The sequence below is a fragment of the Protopterus annectens genome, chromosome 5.part1 (assembly GCF_019279795.1).
Source record: "Protopterus annectens isolate FY-2018-M chromosome 5.part1, PAN1.0, whole genome shotgun sequence".
NCBI classification, from domain to species: domain Eukaryota; kingdom Metazoa; phylum Chordata; order Ceratodontiformes; family Protopteridae; genus Protopterus; species Protopterus annectens.
Window position 1 is genome coordinate 335,247,189 of NC_056736.1, and position 19,394 is coordinate 335,266,582.

A 19,394-nucleotide genomic window follows, 5' to 3' on the forward strand; every position below is an offset into this window, starting at 1 on the left:
CCTTTTGATGAGACACCTAATAACTATGAACCTGTTTTCATATTGCCACCCATTCCCTATTGCAATATACCAGCTTATCATTTCTTTTAATGTAACATAGGCAATTTATTTTTCAAAGGCAACAGGCACTGAATTTGTAAATGAAACAATGAAATGTTGTTTTCTAGCAACAACCTATTCATTGGTTTCAGATCTCTTTAATGTGGAATTATTCAGATGACTTTTACTTCTGCAGAGATTCTGCATATTGATTGATATTGGTGGATTGCATGACAGAAGTTTGAGTGGCCCTTTATGGTTGAAATGTTCCGAATGGGGCAATTTGTCATTATTGGTTCATATGGTTTGTTTCACTGCTTACAGGAAAAGTGTTCAGAACTATAAATTTAAAACACACTTTAACAAGTGGTGCTGTATTATACAAGGAATATAATGCAATTATTATATATTATAATTAATACAGTCAGGAAGGTGAATCAAAAAACTTTTGCGTGGTTCTAAAAATGTGTGCAGGGAGCCTATTATTTGAAAACAGCCCAAAGATAAACATACCCCGCCACTGACCAGATGCATTTTCTTTGAAAGTGAGTTTCAATGCTGTTTCAGTGAATGTGGGTTTCAAAGGTAGAGACGTTTTAATGCTAAGTCTGTTTTCACTGTAAGACTATCACTTTGTTTAGGTTTAGTAAATGTCTATCAGTGTTTGTGCTATAAAATTTGAAATAAAAGTTGTAAATGAAATCCAAATATCTGTAATCATTGCAGTAAAGCATAAAACAGTATGCACACTGAGAGATTTGAACAGTGTCTATGACAAATAGGGAGAAATATCCAAGTAATAGGACACTGGAATGGCTGAGTGGGTGGGGTGGGGGGCTGCGGGGGAGGCTGTGTGGGCGGAGGGGGGGGGCCTGTGTGGGCGGGGCTCTGGGTTTGCACCCCCCTGCAAAAAATCCTGCGGGCTCTCTTGCCCACAGACCTGAAAAGACAGGCTACTGAATTGCAAAGCTTACTTTACCTGCAACAGAGAAAGGCTATGACATGAGGAAAAGTACTTTTCCATGAAATTGGCACCTTACTTGATATGAAACAGAGTGTTCTCTGTGCAGTACCATGTATGGCTCTTTTTCACCTATAAGAACTACAGTTCAGTGCCTAGAAGCTTCTTAAAATAAAAAAACCTTTAGGAACGTACAGTTGTGTGAGGAAAGTTATCATAACAGTAGACTTTTGAATGCTCAGTGCTGCAGAAGCCTTAGCTATGTGGGTTGTACCCTGCACAGGACATAACAGTTGACCAGCTTCCAAAGCTTCAAGCGCAACTTCCACACACCCAAACTGTTATTCATGTCAAGCTGAGCTGTAGAAAAGAAGTGGCTTTGGCACCAAGCCCTTCAGAGCTTTCCTGAATGCTTCTCTTGTGGGATTTTAAGGCTCTACCATCAGCTACAGCTTTATATTGCTGGGCAGATAAAATCCCTTTGGGGGGACTTCCAAACTTATGTTTTAATACAGAAGTTGGACTTTTTCCATGAAAATATAAACTTTAAGCCAAGAAAAAAGAAATTATGTCTTACCATAATGTTCCATCTGTGTTGTTCATCTTCTTTCATTCATCACTGATGGGTTCAGTTCTGAGCCCTCGGAACTGAGTAGGCCTCTTTACCAATCTCGCGCCAGCCAAAAAAACTCTCGAGCTAAGTCTCTACCCAGAATGCCCTTCTCCCTGTTACCTCAGATCGAGTTTGCTAGAGAAAGAGAAGTAAAGCTGAGGCCACTTCTGCGCAAAAACCCTAGGGCACCACTTAAACCCAAAGCATCCCCCAAGAGCCTTTGGAAGGGGAAGGAAGGTGGGAAGTGATGAAAGAAAGAAGATGAACAACACAGATGGAATGTTATGGTAAGACATAACTTCTTTATCTGATGTTGTTAATCTTCTTTTCATTCATCACTGATGGGACAGAATCCCAAGCTACCTTGAGGTCCATGGGCGGCCATTATGGAAGAACATTCCTGAGTACCATTGAGCCGAAGGCAGCTCTCCCTCTGGAGACCACGTCCAATTTGTAATTACTGACAAAGGTATGAAGCTTAGCCCAAGTAGCTGCTGCGCAGATGTCATCCATGGAACCCCTGCAATGGAAAGCTACAGATGTTGCCATAGATCTAGTGGAGTGAGCTTTAACTTTTGGTATAGGTTTGTTACTGAGGAAGTAGATGAAGCATATGCAGTCCCTTAGCCATTTTGATAATGTAACCTTGGAAACACCCTCTCCCATTCTGGGCCCAGAAAAGGAGATGAAAAGCTATTCGGATTTACGGATAGGTTTGGTCCTGTCTAGGTAAAATCTCAATTATCTATGTAAGTCTAAGGAATCAAGGCAGTACTCTCCTCTACTGGCAAAATTCAGAAAGAACCCAGGTAAATCAATAGTCTAGTTTATGGAGACTTCAGAAACAACTTTGGGAAGGAAGGATGGATTCGTCCAAAGTGATACTCTGTCTTTATGAAAGACCAGACACGGCCTCTTGATACACAAAGCCTGTAGCGCGGAGACCCTTCTGGCAGATGTGATGGCTACTAAAAACATGGATTTCCAGGACAAAAACTTTAGGTCACACTTCACAGCAGGTTCAAAAGGTTTTTGAGTCAAAGACTGAAAGACTAAGTGAGGTTCCATGGTTCCACAGGCTGTCTGACAGGAGGCCTGATATGAAAGGTTCCCTTGAGGAAGGGCTTGCAAAGGTGTAAAGAGATAAGAGGAGTGCCATCTATACCATTGTGGAAATTAGAAATTGCCACTAGGTGTACTTGTACAGAAGAGGCAGAGGCTCCATTATCAAAAAACTTAGCCAGGTATTGAAGTACCACAGTTACTGGAGCTGAATAAGGGTCTAGCATGTTATCCTTAGACCAGATGGAGAACCTTTTCCATTTATCCTGATATAGTTTTCTGGTGGATGGTTTATGAGAGGCCAGAATGATGTCTCGAACAGGCGAGGAGAGATTAGCCTGCCTGGCAACTAATGGAAGTGGAGAAACCAAGCACTCAGCTTGAGACTGGACAAAGTTGGGTGACTCAACCCTTGGGTGTGAGTAATTAGATCTGGTAGAGGGTCCAGAATCCATGGCGGGTAAATTAGGTGAGGCCAAAGAAAGAGGAACCAAACCTGTCAAGGCCAGAATGGAGCTATGAGGATCACCTTACATCTCAACCAAACAGCTTTCTTTAGAAATTGAGGAATCAGAGGGACGGGAGGATAAGTGTAAAGAAGTCCCGTGGGCCAATCGTTGATTAGAGTGTCCCTCGGTGACTCCCCATCCGGGAGAAGTAGGGCGAAATAGCTGCTGCACTTGTTTGATGGGGAGGCGAAGAGTTCGCAGCAAAGCTGGCCCCAGTGGCTGAAGATTTCTGCTGCCACTTCAGGGTTGAGAGACCACTCATGAGGCATGAGGATGCATCTTCTCAATTTGTCCACAATCACGTTGGAGCTCCCCGGGATATGCATTGCTATCAGAAAGCAGTTGGAAGCTATCGCCCACTGCAAAATTCTTATGGCTTCTCGACATAAGGGGTAGGACTTGGTTCCTCCTTGTTTGTTGATATACCAGACCACTGACATATTGTCTGACTGAATCGCAATTGAAAGGTGAATGAAAGACCAGCAATGCTAACAGCACAGCTCTCAGTTCCAGAACACTGATATGCAGGTGGGCCTCTGAGGTGGACTATGTGCCTTGGACTGTCTTCCCCTGGAAATGACCCCCCCCCACCCAATCAGAGAAGCATCCGTGGTCACGATGGCTCTGGGCTGAAGGGATTGAAATGGGCGACTCCAAAGTTTTACGTCTGGCCTCATCCACCAAAGGAAGTTCTGTTTACAGGAGTTGGTTATTCGAATCTGGTAATGGAGGGGGTGATAGTTTGTGAATCATTGACAAAGAAGGAGCCATTGCAGGATCCGCATATGTAGTTTCACTAGAGGCACTCTCAGGATCGCAGCTGCCATAGAACCCAGAGCCTGAAGAACTTCTCTTGCTGAGACTTTTGTTTGAGAGAGTATCACTCGGAGCTGAAGCCTCAGAAAGTAGTGTCTGTGAACTGGGAGTGGTACTAGACAGGACTGAGTATTGAACACTGCTCCAATGAACTCTATTCATTGTGTAGGAGTAAGGTTTGACTTCTCCCAATGAATTGTTATTCCCAACAATTTGGCCAGAGGGAGAAAGTATAATGCAGTGCTGTTACCAGAAGGTGCTTAGTGGGGGCGGTGAGGAGCCAGTCATCCAGATATGGAAACACCCGGAATCCTTGTAGTCTCAAGTGAGCTGTGACCACTGCCATGCACTTCATGAGCACTCTAGCGGCTGCAGAGAGACTGAACGGCAGGGCACGAAATTGATAATGACTGGCCCCTAGCTGGAAGCGAAGCAGACTCCTGGAGCATTTGTCCATTTTGATGTGGTAATATGCATCCCGGAGTGCTAACGAGCATATCCAATCACTCACCTTCCCTAAAAAAGGGAGAATGGACTGAACCGTGACCATCCAGAATTTGGTTTGGGTGACAGACTTGTTTAAGCTGCTGAGATCCAAAATTGGTCTCCAGTCCCCTGTCTTTTTTGGCACCAAATAGAATCTTGAGTAGAATCAGGATGCATGTTGGTCTGGTGGGACTGGTTCTGAAGCTGCTTCTTCTCTTTGACTGGTTGGAATGTCGGGAAGTTTTCTTGGAAGGTTTGGCTGACAAGAAAGGGAATGGTGTAACCTCTGGTGATGATACTCTGCACCCAACGATCGGTGGTAATGGATTATCAGGCAGCTTGGTGCAGAGAGAAATGACCTCCGACTGCTTCCAGAGGTAAGCAATCAGGCTGCTCCTCAGGAGCGCTGATAAGGCTGTCCAGAGAAGGAGTCCCTGGAGCCTTGGTTATGAGGACCCCCTCTGCCTCTGTAGGGACGTCTTCCAGAATTGTTACCCCCTCTGCCCCTGAGGGTATCATCACCACATGCGGCACGGAAAGGACCCTTAGATTTTTTTGTGCCACATTTTTCCACTCCTATGATTCCTGGAGAAGGTACATTGAGGACTGGGAAAACCATAGGCCTATGGCAGACAGGGTCTTTCCGTCTTGCTCACATCTGGCTAGAGTGACCTCTACTTTGGAGCCAAAAAGGGATGAAGCTTCGATGGGAGCATTCAGAAAGGAAGATTTAAAGGGGTCCCCGAGGTCAGAAATGCGCACCCAGGCATGACACCTCATGACAATGCATGAACCCACTGCTCTAGCCACCCCTTCAATCACATGTGAAAGAAACTTCATGGACGAGTTGGATATTGATTCCAAGGTTGCGAGCTGCAAGGCCATTTTGTCCCTGACCTCATCATACAACTGTCCTGCGAGAATCCCAGAGAGTTCAGAGATCAAGTCCCTCTGGAGTCTCGTAAAATGTGCCAAATAGTTCAGGGACCATATAGCAAAGGTCCCTGATGCAAAAACATGCTTCCCAAGTCTGTCCACCACCCTGGACTCCCTGTTGGGTGGATGGACACAGGAACTTTCCTCAGCCAAATCCTTTTTCGTGGCCGCCGCCACCATCATAGCATCAACTGGTAACCCTTTGGGCCAACAGGGTTCTCCTCAGGAGGGGAAAGAATTTTGTCTGGTCTCCGAGGGATTGCCTCATTGGAATCAGGGTTCTTCCAAGTGTGCTGCACGACAAGCTAAATGAGTTCATCGGCAGGCAGCATCACCCAAGAGGTAGAAGACTGGGCACGAAAAGCCTGCAGGAACGCATACTCCTCAGACAAAGGGTTGGAGGGCTTCCAGTCACCTCTCTGCTTAAGTATTTCCAGGATGTCTTCGAAAGAGACATCATCAGGAGGCAACTGAGAGGACCCTTCAACATCATCGTAATCTGTGTCTTCAGTTAAGGACTCCTCTTGCACGTCCTCTTCCGAGGGGGCTCCTCAGGGGTGTCTCTGAGGAGGACTCAGAAGAGCGGGTACCCTGAACAGGGGTGTCCTGCAGCTTTTCTGCCCGGTGTCCCGGAGAGGTGGTCTGTGACAGCTGTAGGTCAGGGGATGAAAACTGGGGTTCCGACATCAAAGGGGTGCTGCCAGAAGCAAGAGCCCTCTCCATCGGGCAGAAGGCAGGCCTGCCCAAAGAGGGATGTGAGCCTTGAACCGAGAAAGACAACCACATAACCTCACACCCCACTCCAATGAGCCTGCCCCCACAGTTGGAGCCTCAAGCAGGATTGGTGCAAAACGCGGCTATCAGCACAGAGGATGGAACTGAGGAGAAAGACGGCTCCGTGCCACGGGTTGACTTACCCGTCCTCCAGTCTCCAGACTGAGGAAGGACTGGTTCCGCAGAAACCGAAGACCAAAGGGGTAAACTCGGAGCCAGAGTGAGATGCACTGTACGTGCCGAGGTGGTCGGTTTCAAGAAGGATGTCGGAGCAGAGGGCTTCAGAACCGGAATGGTCAAAGGAGGAGTGTAAGATGGAGTCCGTGGATAAGCCAACCCAAATCCTGCAGGTGGATGGGTCTTAGAAAGCGTAGGTATGCCCCTGGCTAACAACAGCTGGTCCACAAGATGCACCACATCATGTTCAGACAGGCGCCTGGTGGATCTAGTGGATATTCCAGACAGAGAGTCAGGATGTTCAATGAAAGGGCTATAGACTTAGCCCAGAAACAGATCTATGGAAGGGGAGTATCAGGTCCATGGTGCAAGGTCTGCCAGCACCGAAGTCTCATGTTTCAAGACTGGTAGTAGAGGAGTCAATTCCAGTGAAGTCGGTACAACACTTGGTGCCGAAGTGGCACTCGTAGCCAAAACGTTTGTTCCAAAATGGTCAAAGGTGTGCCCTGAGCCGAAGTGGCCGCAGGTGCCGAAGTCAAAATAGGCATAGTAAGGTCTATAATTTGTGCCGAAGGCAGGACCGGTGCCGAAATTGGCACCGGTATCGAAGGTTTCGAGATGCTGGGAGCCAAGGAAGACGAAGCTGTAAAAGCAGATTTATGCTCCGAAGACAACTTTGGGACCTTAGATTTTACAGGCTTGCCCTGATCACCCAATGGTGAGGAGGGAACCGAGTGGGACCTCTTTTTGTCTTTAGTAGGAGGGGTTGAGACCTCCATCGCAGAAAAGGCCTCTGAAAAGGGAGACTTGAGTAACCCTTTCAGAATCAGTTTATTTTTGCACTCATTAAGAGTGCATTGACTGAAACTCTGACAAATGTCACATGGAGGCTGCACCGAAAGGTGGGGCACTCCCAAACAGTACACACAGTCATCGTGAGAATCACTATTAGGTAACTTGCCATTACTTGAAGCACAATGATAAAACCTGAAGTACCCTTCTTATCCAACATGTTTAGAAAGAGACAGTACAGGCCAACAGTGTGATCCAGTTAGTCAAACAACATTCAAAGAAGTCACAATTATCAATACAGATGTGTAGAGAAGAAAGAAAACAACTTACTAAAACTAAAGCCAATAGGTGAAACACTGACGACAATACCAGCAATGGTATTGAAAGAATATCACAAGGGTAAGGGAGGTACCAACAATGGTACTTAAAAGTTTACCAACGGTAATACAGGTAGAGTAGAGAAGAAAAAAATACGATCAGACAGAAGAAAACACTCTAGAAATACTAATCGCTCAATAAAATATGAAGATTTAGAATAACTTTCACACAAATATCAAAGTTCCACTTAGCTGAAAGCTCGGCTGAAACGCGGCTTTACGGCTATGTGGCAAATGAGATATGAGGTAACAGGGAGAAGGGCATTCTGGGTAGAAACTTAGCTCAAGTGTTTTTTTGGCTGGCGTGAGCATGGTAATGAGGCCGACCCATCAGTGATGAATGGAAAGATTAACAACATCAAATAACTAGTTTTATTGACTATTGTGTCTTTTAGTAACTCTAATTAGGAGAGTTACTTTTTACTTTTGTGGGGGAAAAAAGTTGTTAAAACTAATTTAAAACTAATTTTTCTGAGGTGTTATTGTACTTTTGCTTGCACACCTGGTTTTGTGGTTCATGGTGACGAGAAAACAAAAATGTGATACAGTGAAGACTGTCATGAGCTGTTAATTATATGACTCCCATTTTAGTCACAAAGAAATTTGACAGTGGTTGATTCTGTATAAAAGACAATCAATCCATTACACACTGCACATACCTATATCCCTTTTCTGTTTCAATGGGGTTCCCATGGAGTGTCAGTCTCTTCAAGTTGGGCAGTGCACCCAGCTTATCAACTTCAGAAAGTTTGGCAATGCTATTTCCATGTAGATTCAAAACTTGAAGTTCAGGGTACTGTGTCAGGACCTGGAACATGATGGGGATGAAATAATGGAATATCATTTTGTGATAATATGTAGCATCCTTTAAATGGCAAGAGAAAACAATGTTGTTATAATAATAATAATAATAATAATAATAATAATAATAATAATAACATGTCAAGTATGCTTTAACAAAATAGCCAAGTTTGCAGTTAATGCATCCTACCATTCACACCACTGCTTAACACTACAGAAGCTCAAATGGCTAGAAAGTACAGATCTGTAAAATCTTACCATAACAGTAGATATCCTTCTCTTCACTGTTGCAGTACTCTTCACCTAATGGAGAGTACAAGAGCTCATGAGGATGCCTGGGAGAAGGAAGGCAGAGAATAATCCTCCAAAACCCATGTAGGTTAGCCCTGGCAAAGCCTGCTCTGACCATGAAAACAACATTCAACTTGTAATGTTTAGTGAAAGTATGAAGAGAGGACCAAGTAGCAGCCTCAAGGATAGAATTGATATCCAGACCTTTGTAGAAGACACTAGAGAAGGCAATTGCTCTAGAAGAATGTGCTTTTACAGATGAGGAAAGATGTTTATCATGAAAAGAATAACAAAAGGAAATGGCCTTATTAATCCAGGAGATGTGTTTCTTAGAAACAGTCAAACCCAAAGTCCTGGGGTGAAAAGAAGCAGGAAATGGCCTTATTAATCCAGGAGATGTGTTGCTTAGAAACAGCCAGACCCAAAGTCCTAGGATGAAAAGAAGCAAAAAGTTGTTCAGATTTGCAAAAAAGTTTAGTTTTAACTAAATAATATCTGAGCTATCTATGCTCAGATTTGCAAAAAAATTAGTTTTATCTAAATAATATCTGAGTTATCTATGCAAATCTATAGTGTAAAGAAGCTTCTCACTGGCAGACTGCAGAGAAGGCAAAAAGGAATGAAGATGAATAAACTGATTAAGGGACAACTCATTGAACACCATGGGCATAAAAGTAGGATTAGTATGAAGAAACACCCTGTCTCTATGGAAAACTAAAAAAAGGAGGAATAGCCATGAGAGCCTAAAGTTCTGATACACACTTGGCTGAAGTAAGAGCCAAAAGCAGAACAAGTACAATGGTGCAAAGAAGCTGAGGAAGCAGGCTCAAAAGGAAGCTGGGTCAATTTTTCAAGTAAAAAACTGAGGTCCCAAGATGATGGAATAGGCTTCCTGGGAGGCCTGATATAAAGGACACCTTTAATAAATTGCTTCACCTCAAACTAGGAGGCCAGAGGGGAATTCAAGGGCAGACAAGCAGTAATTGTTGACAAGTCAGCTTTCACTGAGGAATATGCCAACCTAGCCAATAGAGAAGATCACACAAATCAGAGAGAACCAAAGGATCCTGATGGTGAGAGAAGCACCAGACAGAAAATATTTTCCATTTGGAAGTATATGATTTCCTGGTAATGGGTTTCCTGGCCTCCTACAGAACCCAAAGCACATCCTCAGAAAACAGGTGCCTAAAAGGGATCAAAACCCCATCACCCATAGTGTCATTCTAAGAGTGGGCAAGTGAGGATGGATAAGAGACCCCTTGCCTTGTGTAAAAAGATCTACCCAGTGAGGTAACTTGTGGTGACTGACCCTGGCCAAGTAAAAATGAAGGGAGAACCAGTGCTGTCTGAGAAAAATTGATTTGTCAGTAAGATTTTGGGTGAGTCCTGCTTGATCTTGTGCAGAACTCGAGGTAACAGAGGAAGGGAGAAAGGTGTACAGAGACATCCCCTTCCAAGGAAAAGACAGGGTGTCTACCTTCCAAGACAGGACTTGGGACTCTGGAACAGAATAGAGAAAGTTATCTGTTCAGAGGGGAGGCAAAATGATCTACCTGAGGGAATACCTCACTGATGGACAATGTCCAGAAACACATATCTGTGAAGCATCCATTCATGAGCTTGTGCGCTGGACCTGCTCAAGGAGTCTGCCACTATATTGTGCTCTGAAGGAATTGATACTGGATTGCTAGATCACAGACCTGAAGATCTAGTGGGCAAAGAAGAGAGGACTTTGTGTCCCCTGCTTGTTGACATACCACATCATTGTTGTATTGTCTGTGAAAACTTTAATGAGCTAGGGATAAAATAGAGAATGGAAGGCTTGTATAGCCAGAAGCAGAGCCCTCATCTCTTTTATGTTGATATGGTCTCCCTGATGAGGAGGCCAGAGACCCTGAACCTTTAGGTGGCTAGAGAAGGTACCCCTATCCCCTGTCTGAGGCATCTGTAAAGAGCCCTGGGTACAAGAGCTTGAAAATGAAGCCCTGGGTTGAAAGTTGATGAACCCACCACTGAAGATTGAGACTGAAAGAGGGAAGATAATGTACCAGGAACTCCAGGGGTGGCAGTGTTGAAGCCACACCGATTTAAGGTGCCACTGAAGTTTCTTCATATGCAGCCTGGTGAGAGAGAACATGGGAATGGTGGAGACCATGAATCTCAAGACCCTGAGAAATTCCCTGGCCATGACAGATGCCAGATGAATAAGAGACTGGAAAAAGGTTATTAAAGAAAGAGCCTTGGGGTAGGCAGAGATGAAGAGTCTGAAGCCTGCAGCTGAGAAAAATATGATCCTGGGAAGGTGTCAGAACTTGATTTCTGGAGGTTTGTGGTGAACCCCAGACTGTGTAACAGATAACCTGTAAACTGGAAATCTTGAAGCAGGCTGCTGGGAAAAAAGCTTGAATAAGCAGGTCATCTAGACAGGGAAAATCTGAATACCTCGAATACTGCAAAAAACAATGACAGGAACAAGGCATTTAGTGACTACCCTTGAGGCAGTAGAGAGGCCACCAGACAAAAGCAAAGAAATGAAAATTCAAGAAAGAGAGAGAAAAATTTAAAAATTTCCTGAAAAAAGGACGGATGGAGATGTGAAAATATACATCTTTGAGATCCAGAAATACTGAAAAGGCCTGTGGAAGAAGAAGAAGAAGAAGAAGAAGAAGAAGAAGAAACAGAAACAACATCTAAAGGAATAACATCTGAAAGGAAGTAATCTTGGGAAAGGCATTCAGCAGGGAACAATCCAAAATTAGTCTTCATGTGCCCTACCTTCATGGGACCAAAAACATTCTGGAATAAAGTCCCTTCCCTACCTGGCGGGACAGCTTGAACAGTGCCCCCAGTCAAAAGAGAGTGAAGAACCTCTGGGAACAGAAAAAGTTGCTCCTGAGGAGGTTGAGAAATGCCTGAAAAGGGAGAAAGAGACTTCCAAATCATGAAATATCTATGACGGACAAAACCAGAGTATGAAGTGATTCATAGCCAATTTGGAAAAGACAGAGGGACAAGAGAACCTGGCCGTGGGAGGGATGAAGCAAGCTGTCAAATAAAATCAGGCTTGTCCTGAAAAGAAGGCTGCTGAGAGGCAATTTCTAGCAGACTTAGCATGAGGCACTCATCTATAACCCATCTTACCCTTGGGAGGAGGTTGAGATTACCAACAAGCAAAGGAAAACTTAGAGGAATAGTTCCTCTGAAATTTAGGGATGGGAGAAACAAAATCATGTTACAGCTCCTGCAAGGCTTTGCCCTTATCCTGGAGGGAGCTGAAAAAGGTCAGCAGCAGCAGATACATGGCTTCAAGATCATCAAAGCATTAAATAAACCCTGAGTGCTATCCAAAGAAGCATCCAAAAAATTGGTCTTAATGTCATCAGGCAAAGCCTGGGGATGAAGCCTCATAACTGAACTAAAGGCAGCTGCCCTGGAAAATTCATCAGCTGCATCATAGCTGCATTTGATTGAATAGTGGGCAACTTGTGAAGTGCATCCCAGCAGGAAAAGGACCAAAGCCTTTCCCTCAGAGTGAGGAAGGTTAGTAATGATCTTAGAAATCTGATAAAGGACATCCAATACATACCATGTCATGTGGGTCTGGTAGTTAATGGCCCTAAATGACAAAGTGGTAGCAGTGTAAACATTCTTGCCCAACCTTTTCATGGCCCTACAACCAAGCAACAACTTGGATGTTTGTCAAAAGAGACTGACACTACAGAAGGGTCAGTAGAAGGGCATTTATGAAGAAATTTACAACCCTCAGCCTCCAGCATCTACGAAGCCAGATAGGTTCTTTGGTGCAGGAGGCTGAGAATCAGGAGCTACCGAAGCTGCCACGAGACATGAGGAAGAGCATATGATTTGGGAGATTCCATCTGTAGGATCTCATAATTCCTTATTTGAATATCTGGGAATTGAGAACAATCCCACTTAAAATAGTTCATCATATGGGCAATGGTATCCCCAAAGGAGAGCTCTTCCAAAGAGGAATCTGGACTTAAGGAATCCTCCTCCTCCTCTAAACCATAGTGAAGGGGGAAGGGATCTGGGAAGAATAAGCCAGGGATTCACCCCGACTGCAGATCCTCATCTGGGGAAAACAATTCCCTAGGCCTCTTGAGTGGAATGGAAGACCAGGCAGGCACAGTAACAGAGACCCCTTGGGGTGGCATCAAAGCATTAAATAAACCACGCGTGAAATCCTGCCATTCACGTTGAGCTTCCTTCACAACAGGGAAAATATGCTTCATGTACCATAGCAAAAATAGGTGAGGCATCGCAAATAGCAGACTAACCAACAATTTATTTGAAAGTGAGCGCTTTCACAGTAATCATTACTGCTTCATCAGACATTGACAACCATAAAAAGCCCTTATTTTATACTAAAAACCATCATGTGATTAATTGAATAATTAGACACAAATTCTTAAAGACACATGACATGACTACATCTGAATAAAAATGCAAAAAATGCAAAAATAAAATACAATAAAATATACATATCTCTATCACATACATACACATAAAAAGGGGGTAAACACAAAACTGTTTACAAAATAAAGCATAAATCTACCTTTAAAAATGCATGTTAAGTTATACCCCTTTGCTTTCATTTCCTAAGCCTTCTCTTCTTGAGCCTGATGAAAGAGGAAATGTGCATATATATCCTTTTCCAATTACACTACGCACAGAGAATCAAAGGGGAGATCCAAGAGCAGGAATCGCCTGAAACACAAGTCAGAAGGAGAAAAAATGGGTGTGAATCAAACACTCAAAAGGATGTGACAGAGTCAGACCTGATTGTATGGAACATTTCCAGTAAGCAGTTATCGAAGGGTGAGTTACAGATACTCAATAAGGGACTCACATTTATACCTTCACAGAAAGTGGATATTACAGATGTGATACTGGACTTGAAAACTTTTTTAAGGTCAGTGACTCTAAAAAGCATCTATGAAACTGATACTAGTCATGTTATGAAGAATCGTTCTGAAGTCTGTATGGATGTCTTTTCTAAATCGAGTTTATTTGTTCCAATAATAACATTGTTTTAACAGCATTTGAGAAGGCATGTACTGATGATATTTATAAGTTATTCTATAATGATGTTAGGGCGGCCACGGTGGTGCAGTGGTTAGCATTGTTGCCTCACAGCAAGAGGTTCTCTGGTTCGATCCTCGGCTGGGGTGCCTTCTGTCGGGAGTCTGCATGTCCTCCCTGTGGTCGCGTGGGTTTCCTCCCGGTGCTCCGGTTTCCTCTCACATCCCAAAGACATGCTGCAGGTGGATTGGACACTCTAAATTGGCCATAGGTGTGAGTGCGTGTGTGTGTGTGTGTGTGTGTGTGTGTGTGTGCCTTCTGTGGAAGGTTGGGCGCCAGGCTGGCAATTCGACACTGTAAAACTCCACTGCCAATCATGAGCGGACAGGTGATCCGCTGTGGCAACCCCTAACTGGGAAAAGCCGAAAGAAGATTCTATAATGATGTTAGCTTTCATAGAAGTCACTTTTTTAATATGACAACTGAAGAGAGAATGGCTTTGTTTGACTTACAAAATGACATGTCTATATGTATTCGCCTAGCCGATAAAGGAGGACCCATCGTAGTGATGGACCACATTTATTATTTTAACAAAATGCAATAATTTTTGAATGATACAGAGAGATATATAGCAAAATAACCATGGTTGATATAGAAAAAATGGTACATAGTATAAATTGTGCTTTAGCTGTGTGTTTACATTGGGTTTAATAGATTCTAAGTTGCTACAATATTTGATTGTTCATAATCCAATACTACCAAGTATACAAGGTTTACCTAAGGTTCATAAGAATGCTGAAGATTGACCAATGAGACCCATTGTCTCGGAACGGGGTTGGAGTACCGAACCACAGTCTATATTTTTTAGAGAGAAAAATTGGACCTTATTTAGATTTATATGATGTTGTAGTGAAAGATACCAAAGATTTTGTCAATGGTTTATATAAGTTTTGTAAAGGGAAACTATCAACAGGTACTCTAATGGTTACAATGGATGTTCAATCCTTGTTTACCAAAATTCCAAATCTAAAAGGCATAGAGATGTTAAGAGCCTTCCTACAGAAAACACAACTAGATGGAAGCACTATTGATTTGTGCACCTTTTTGACGGAGGTGATCTTAGAGCACAACATTTTTGTGTTTGATGAACAGGTGTATTGGCAGAGGGATGGCGTAACTATGGGCACTTCGTGTCCCAATAGCTATGCCAACCTAGTCATGGCCATATGAGAAAGGGAACATATATTAGAAGGTCCATACAGAATGAAAGTCAAGTTATACCGTAGATTTGTAGATGACCTTTTCTTTTTATGGGAAGGCAACGAAGAACAACTGTATTGTTTTTATGAATATTTGAATACTTCAACTGCATTTCTAAGGTTTACCCTGAATTTTGCAAGAGAATCAATGAGTTTCCTAGATGTGCTTATTACCATTGACAATGAAAATAAGGTTAACACTAGTCTACATAGAAAAGAATGCTATAGGAACACGTTGTTACATAAGACCAGCATGCATCCCCAATATGTGTTTAACAATGTAATTAAAGGTCAGAGTATGGGAGCATCTAGGTTAAATACCTGTTCAACAGCTTTTAATGTAGAATTGTAAGAGCTAGACTGTAAATTAGTCAAAAGGAGATATAATCATATGGGCATTTCCAATGTTATGGAGAATGTTAGGTCTTTGAGAACGACCTCAGCTCAACCTTATTTTTCTGAACAGAGTATACAAAATAAGAGACATAGTAAAGGTAGTGATTTAAATGAAAGTAGGTTAAGAGTACCTGTTCGGTATACTAACAATGTAAAGCCCATTTGGGGGGGTATATAGAAAATATTGGTCTATTTTAATGATGGATCCTACAGTGAGGGAGACTGTAGGTCCCACCCCCAAAATTTCAGTTTAAGAATATGAAGAACATGAACAACATGTTATGTTACCCTGACAAAAATAAGAAAGCACAGGTTGATAAGTATTGTACTAGCCCACGTAGGAAATGCAACCAATGTATATATATTAATTCAGAGGTTTGCTTTAAACATCCAGATTTAGGGAAGGATTTTGTTTTAAGGTTAATGGTAATTGTAATTCTGAACATATAGTCTACATGGCTGTGTGTCAGCTGTGTAGTGCATTTTATATAGGTAAAATGGACAGAATGTTTAGACTTAGGATAAGAGAGCATCTTTATGATATATATATATAATAATATATTAACCAATGCTTTAGCGAAACATACTTCTCAGATGGGACCTTCACTTTATTATCAATTACTTACTATTGCTAAAAATGTACCAGGAATGAGAATGGGTGATGTAAGAATTAGGACAGATGCAATGGAGACAAAATGGATCATTAAGCTGACAGCTAATATGGGGAAGGGCCTGAATGATGTAGTACCTATTCAACCTTTATTCAAGATGAGAAGGCTTAGGAAATGAAAGCAAAGGGGTATAACTTAACATGCATTTTTAAAGGTAGATTTATGCTTTATTTTGTGAACAGTTTTGTATTTATCCCCTTTTTACGTGTATGTATGTGATAGAGATATGTATATTTTATTGTATTTTATTTTTGTATTTTATGCATTTTTATTCAGATGTAGTCACGTCATGTGTCTTTAAGAATTTGTGTCTAATTATTCAATTAATCACATGATGGGTTTTTAGTATAAAATAAAGGCTTTTTTATGGTTGTAAATGTCTGATGAAGCAGTAGCGATTACTGCGAAAGAGGTCACTTTCGAATAAATTGTTGGTTTGTCTTGCTATTTGCGTTGCCTCACTTATTTTTGCTACAGTACATTTTATGGTCGTATTGGATGAGGTATTTACCTGGATTTACTGGACTATTTTGTGTTTTTTTTTAAATATGCTTCATCTTTTGTCTGTCTTTCTACAGAACATCCACTCGAAACACTCTCGGAAAGTCAGACCCCTGATACAATTCTATAATAATTGTAGGAATTTCCTCCCTCACTAAGATGTGAAGAATCCCCCTTGGTCCTTCAGAAATAATCAGCTAAGGTTCCCTCTCAACATCAGGCACAGACATTTGAAAAGCCTCCAAAGACATGCGAGAAGCAGGTTCCATGCCAGTCGCAAATGGGGTCTCAGCAGAGGAATCCAAAGCAAGAATTGGATGGTCCTCCAAGCTTTCACCAGCCTCGAGAGGTGTCTGGGGGAGGCTGGACTGCAGCCAGATCAGGCCTAACATTTTTGGTCTTCTTCTTGGCAGACAACTGGCCCTCAGGATGGGAAGATTCTTCAATAGCACCCTGATCCAACAAATTAAGAAGGTTCTCCAGGTATATAGACAAAGAGGAGAGGTGAATAAGTAGGGTCTTAGGTACAAACACCTGGCAGATTGAATACTGCATATGATCATGGGAAGCACCCAAACAAAAAAGACACTGGTTGCGACAGTCTTTATGGGGAATCTGCCTCTCATACTGACATTTTCCCTTTCTGGATGGCATGAACACAACAACAATAATAAAAAAGGAAGAGAAGAAACCCTAGTGGGGCACTTATCTGAAAACATGTCTTGGTAACCAGCACAGTAGAAGGACATTCATACTGACATTCAATAATGGCATTCAGACTGGCGGCAAAAAAGCTTTATGTGTGTATGTACATATATCACCTTTATGCCTTATGTTGTGTGCAGAGAGCATACATGTGATGTATGGTGCCTGTTAAAGAGCTGAAGGCTTTGGTATACTGGCCGTACGTTGGGCTAACTTGGCAGGAGATCCTTAGGTGAAGAATACTGTGACAGCGATATGGAAGGATATCTACCTATTCACCTTACATTCCCTCAACTTTAAACTGCCCACAAAATAATACAAAAACCACATGCATGCCCTTCTCTACAAAACATTCTTAAGCACTACTCCCCACTACATTGCCTTTGCTCAGATAATTAGATCTTACTACTAATTTCCAAATCCCGTGATACAGCTGGAGACTCACCATACTCATCTTATGTCACCAGTCTGTGGAACTCCCTGCCTATCCCACTAAAACAGGACAGCTGTGCATCTAGCATTAAGCACAACCTAAAAGAGTACCTGGGTTCCTTCTGTCTCTGTTCCTGTTCACACCCTCACTGACTCTGACTCTCTCTCAGATCTCCGAGCTATCATAAACTCTTAACTTTTCAACTCTCCTACCTTATCCTGTAAACTGCATATTTCTTTTCATTGCTTCTTTGCAAATGAAATCTGTATATTGCTATATATATAAATGCAACCTATTTACTATTGTATAAAACTCCTACAGAAATCAAATTGTATTAATATCTGTCTTGATTGCATTACCCACTGGCTAATTCTAAAACTCCATTTCTGCTGTTAAGAAACTGATTCCTTTTTTCTCTATATTTTTTTTTTTTTTTGTAATTTTTGTAACTCTAATGGAGCTCTTCTCCACTGGCCTCCAATGAAAATGGACCTGAGTGCCCATCAGACCATTCTGGTAAATAAAAGCCCATCCCTCTCCTAAGGTCCTAACATCAATAGTGTTGTTTCTTCTTAGAAATTCACCAGTATGTTTCAAAATTAGAACTGTCTTCCTGTTGAAGTAAAAGTCAGGTTTTGCAGGCATTATGCTAAAGTGCATTCTCTGAATACTAATTCATTTAAGTCTCCTTTCTTTTACCAAAGTTTCATGTACTGACAACAATCTGACCACCACCCAGTAGATCATCACTGTTCATTAACCTAGTCTACATTTCAGTGCATTTTTTGCAGGGGGCAACCAACCAATGTGAGGGGTCTGCCACATACACCCCCATTTCTAAATATACTACATTCCAAGGTTGCAATGACTCAAAGTAAAGGGAAAAAGTATTTCTATTTCTTCTGAATTGGTACAATCTTGGAGGGAGCACATATACAGATTGCAATTGTAGAAGCACAGGTCCACATTAAGCGTGCAGGAGGCACAGATCTCCTGGAAAATGTTTTAAAATTATGTTTTAACATCTATATACTGTTAGTCAGATGGTGTGGGGGAACAGTGTGGTCGATCTCTTCCATGACTATCAGATCAATTAGGTTTATTCAAGGGATTTGTGCCTAGGGCTAAAACATATCTTATTCATTAAAATTCTAATCATAAGAGTGATACAACTCTTTCTGATTATTTAGTTTTGTATGCTTCCTTTGTGAACAGTCTGAAAATAGGTAAATTATGACAATGCTGCTCTCTAAACCATGGTGTAGAATGGGTGAATGAAAATCAGATTTTTGTACTATGCTTTCTAATAAAAGCTAGCACCCCCTTAATCTCCCTTTACCCACCAGTAAACAGAACTAATAATCTTACAAAAGAGGGTTTAGGGGACAATAGCCACATATACAAAACAGAAGGCAAACATCTGTGTGATTATTTACATGAGCATGCTCCCAGTGTATGACAGCAGTAGTACCATGGGTATACTTACCTCCATGAAATGGATAACTTAAGAAGTTTGCATTATACCTTACTGTAATAATATCTATGAATTGCAGTTTTCAGTAATACTGATTACAGGGGGGGGCTATTCAACCTGTTCCTCTTTTATAACTCCAATGGGGTTTTAAGCAGTGCCATTCCCCTGCTTACAAAAGGTACAAAAGGAAAATAGAGTTTGCCAGTATAGTTGATTGGGGATGTATCCTGATGCATCAGCACTTCATGTTAGCAGTCACACAACTGATGTTGGCATTC

At 42.1% G+C, this 19,394-nt stretch overlaps 1 protein-coding gene across 1 annotated transcript in view; it reads right to left on the bottom strand.

The window, feature by feature from the left end:
- LRRC51 (leucine rich repeat containing 51) overlaps positions 1-19,394 on the bottom strand; it is a 369,001-nt gene that overhangs the window by 73,395 nt on the left and 276,212 nt on the right. The window contains exon 4 of the mRNA XM_044073019.1: positions 8,202-8,350. Within this exon, the coding sequence (XP_043928954.1) occupies positions 8,202-8,350 (149 nt within the window). The remainder of the gene's footprint in view (positions 1-8,201; positions 8,351-19,394) is intronic.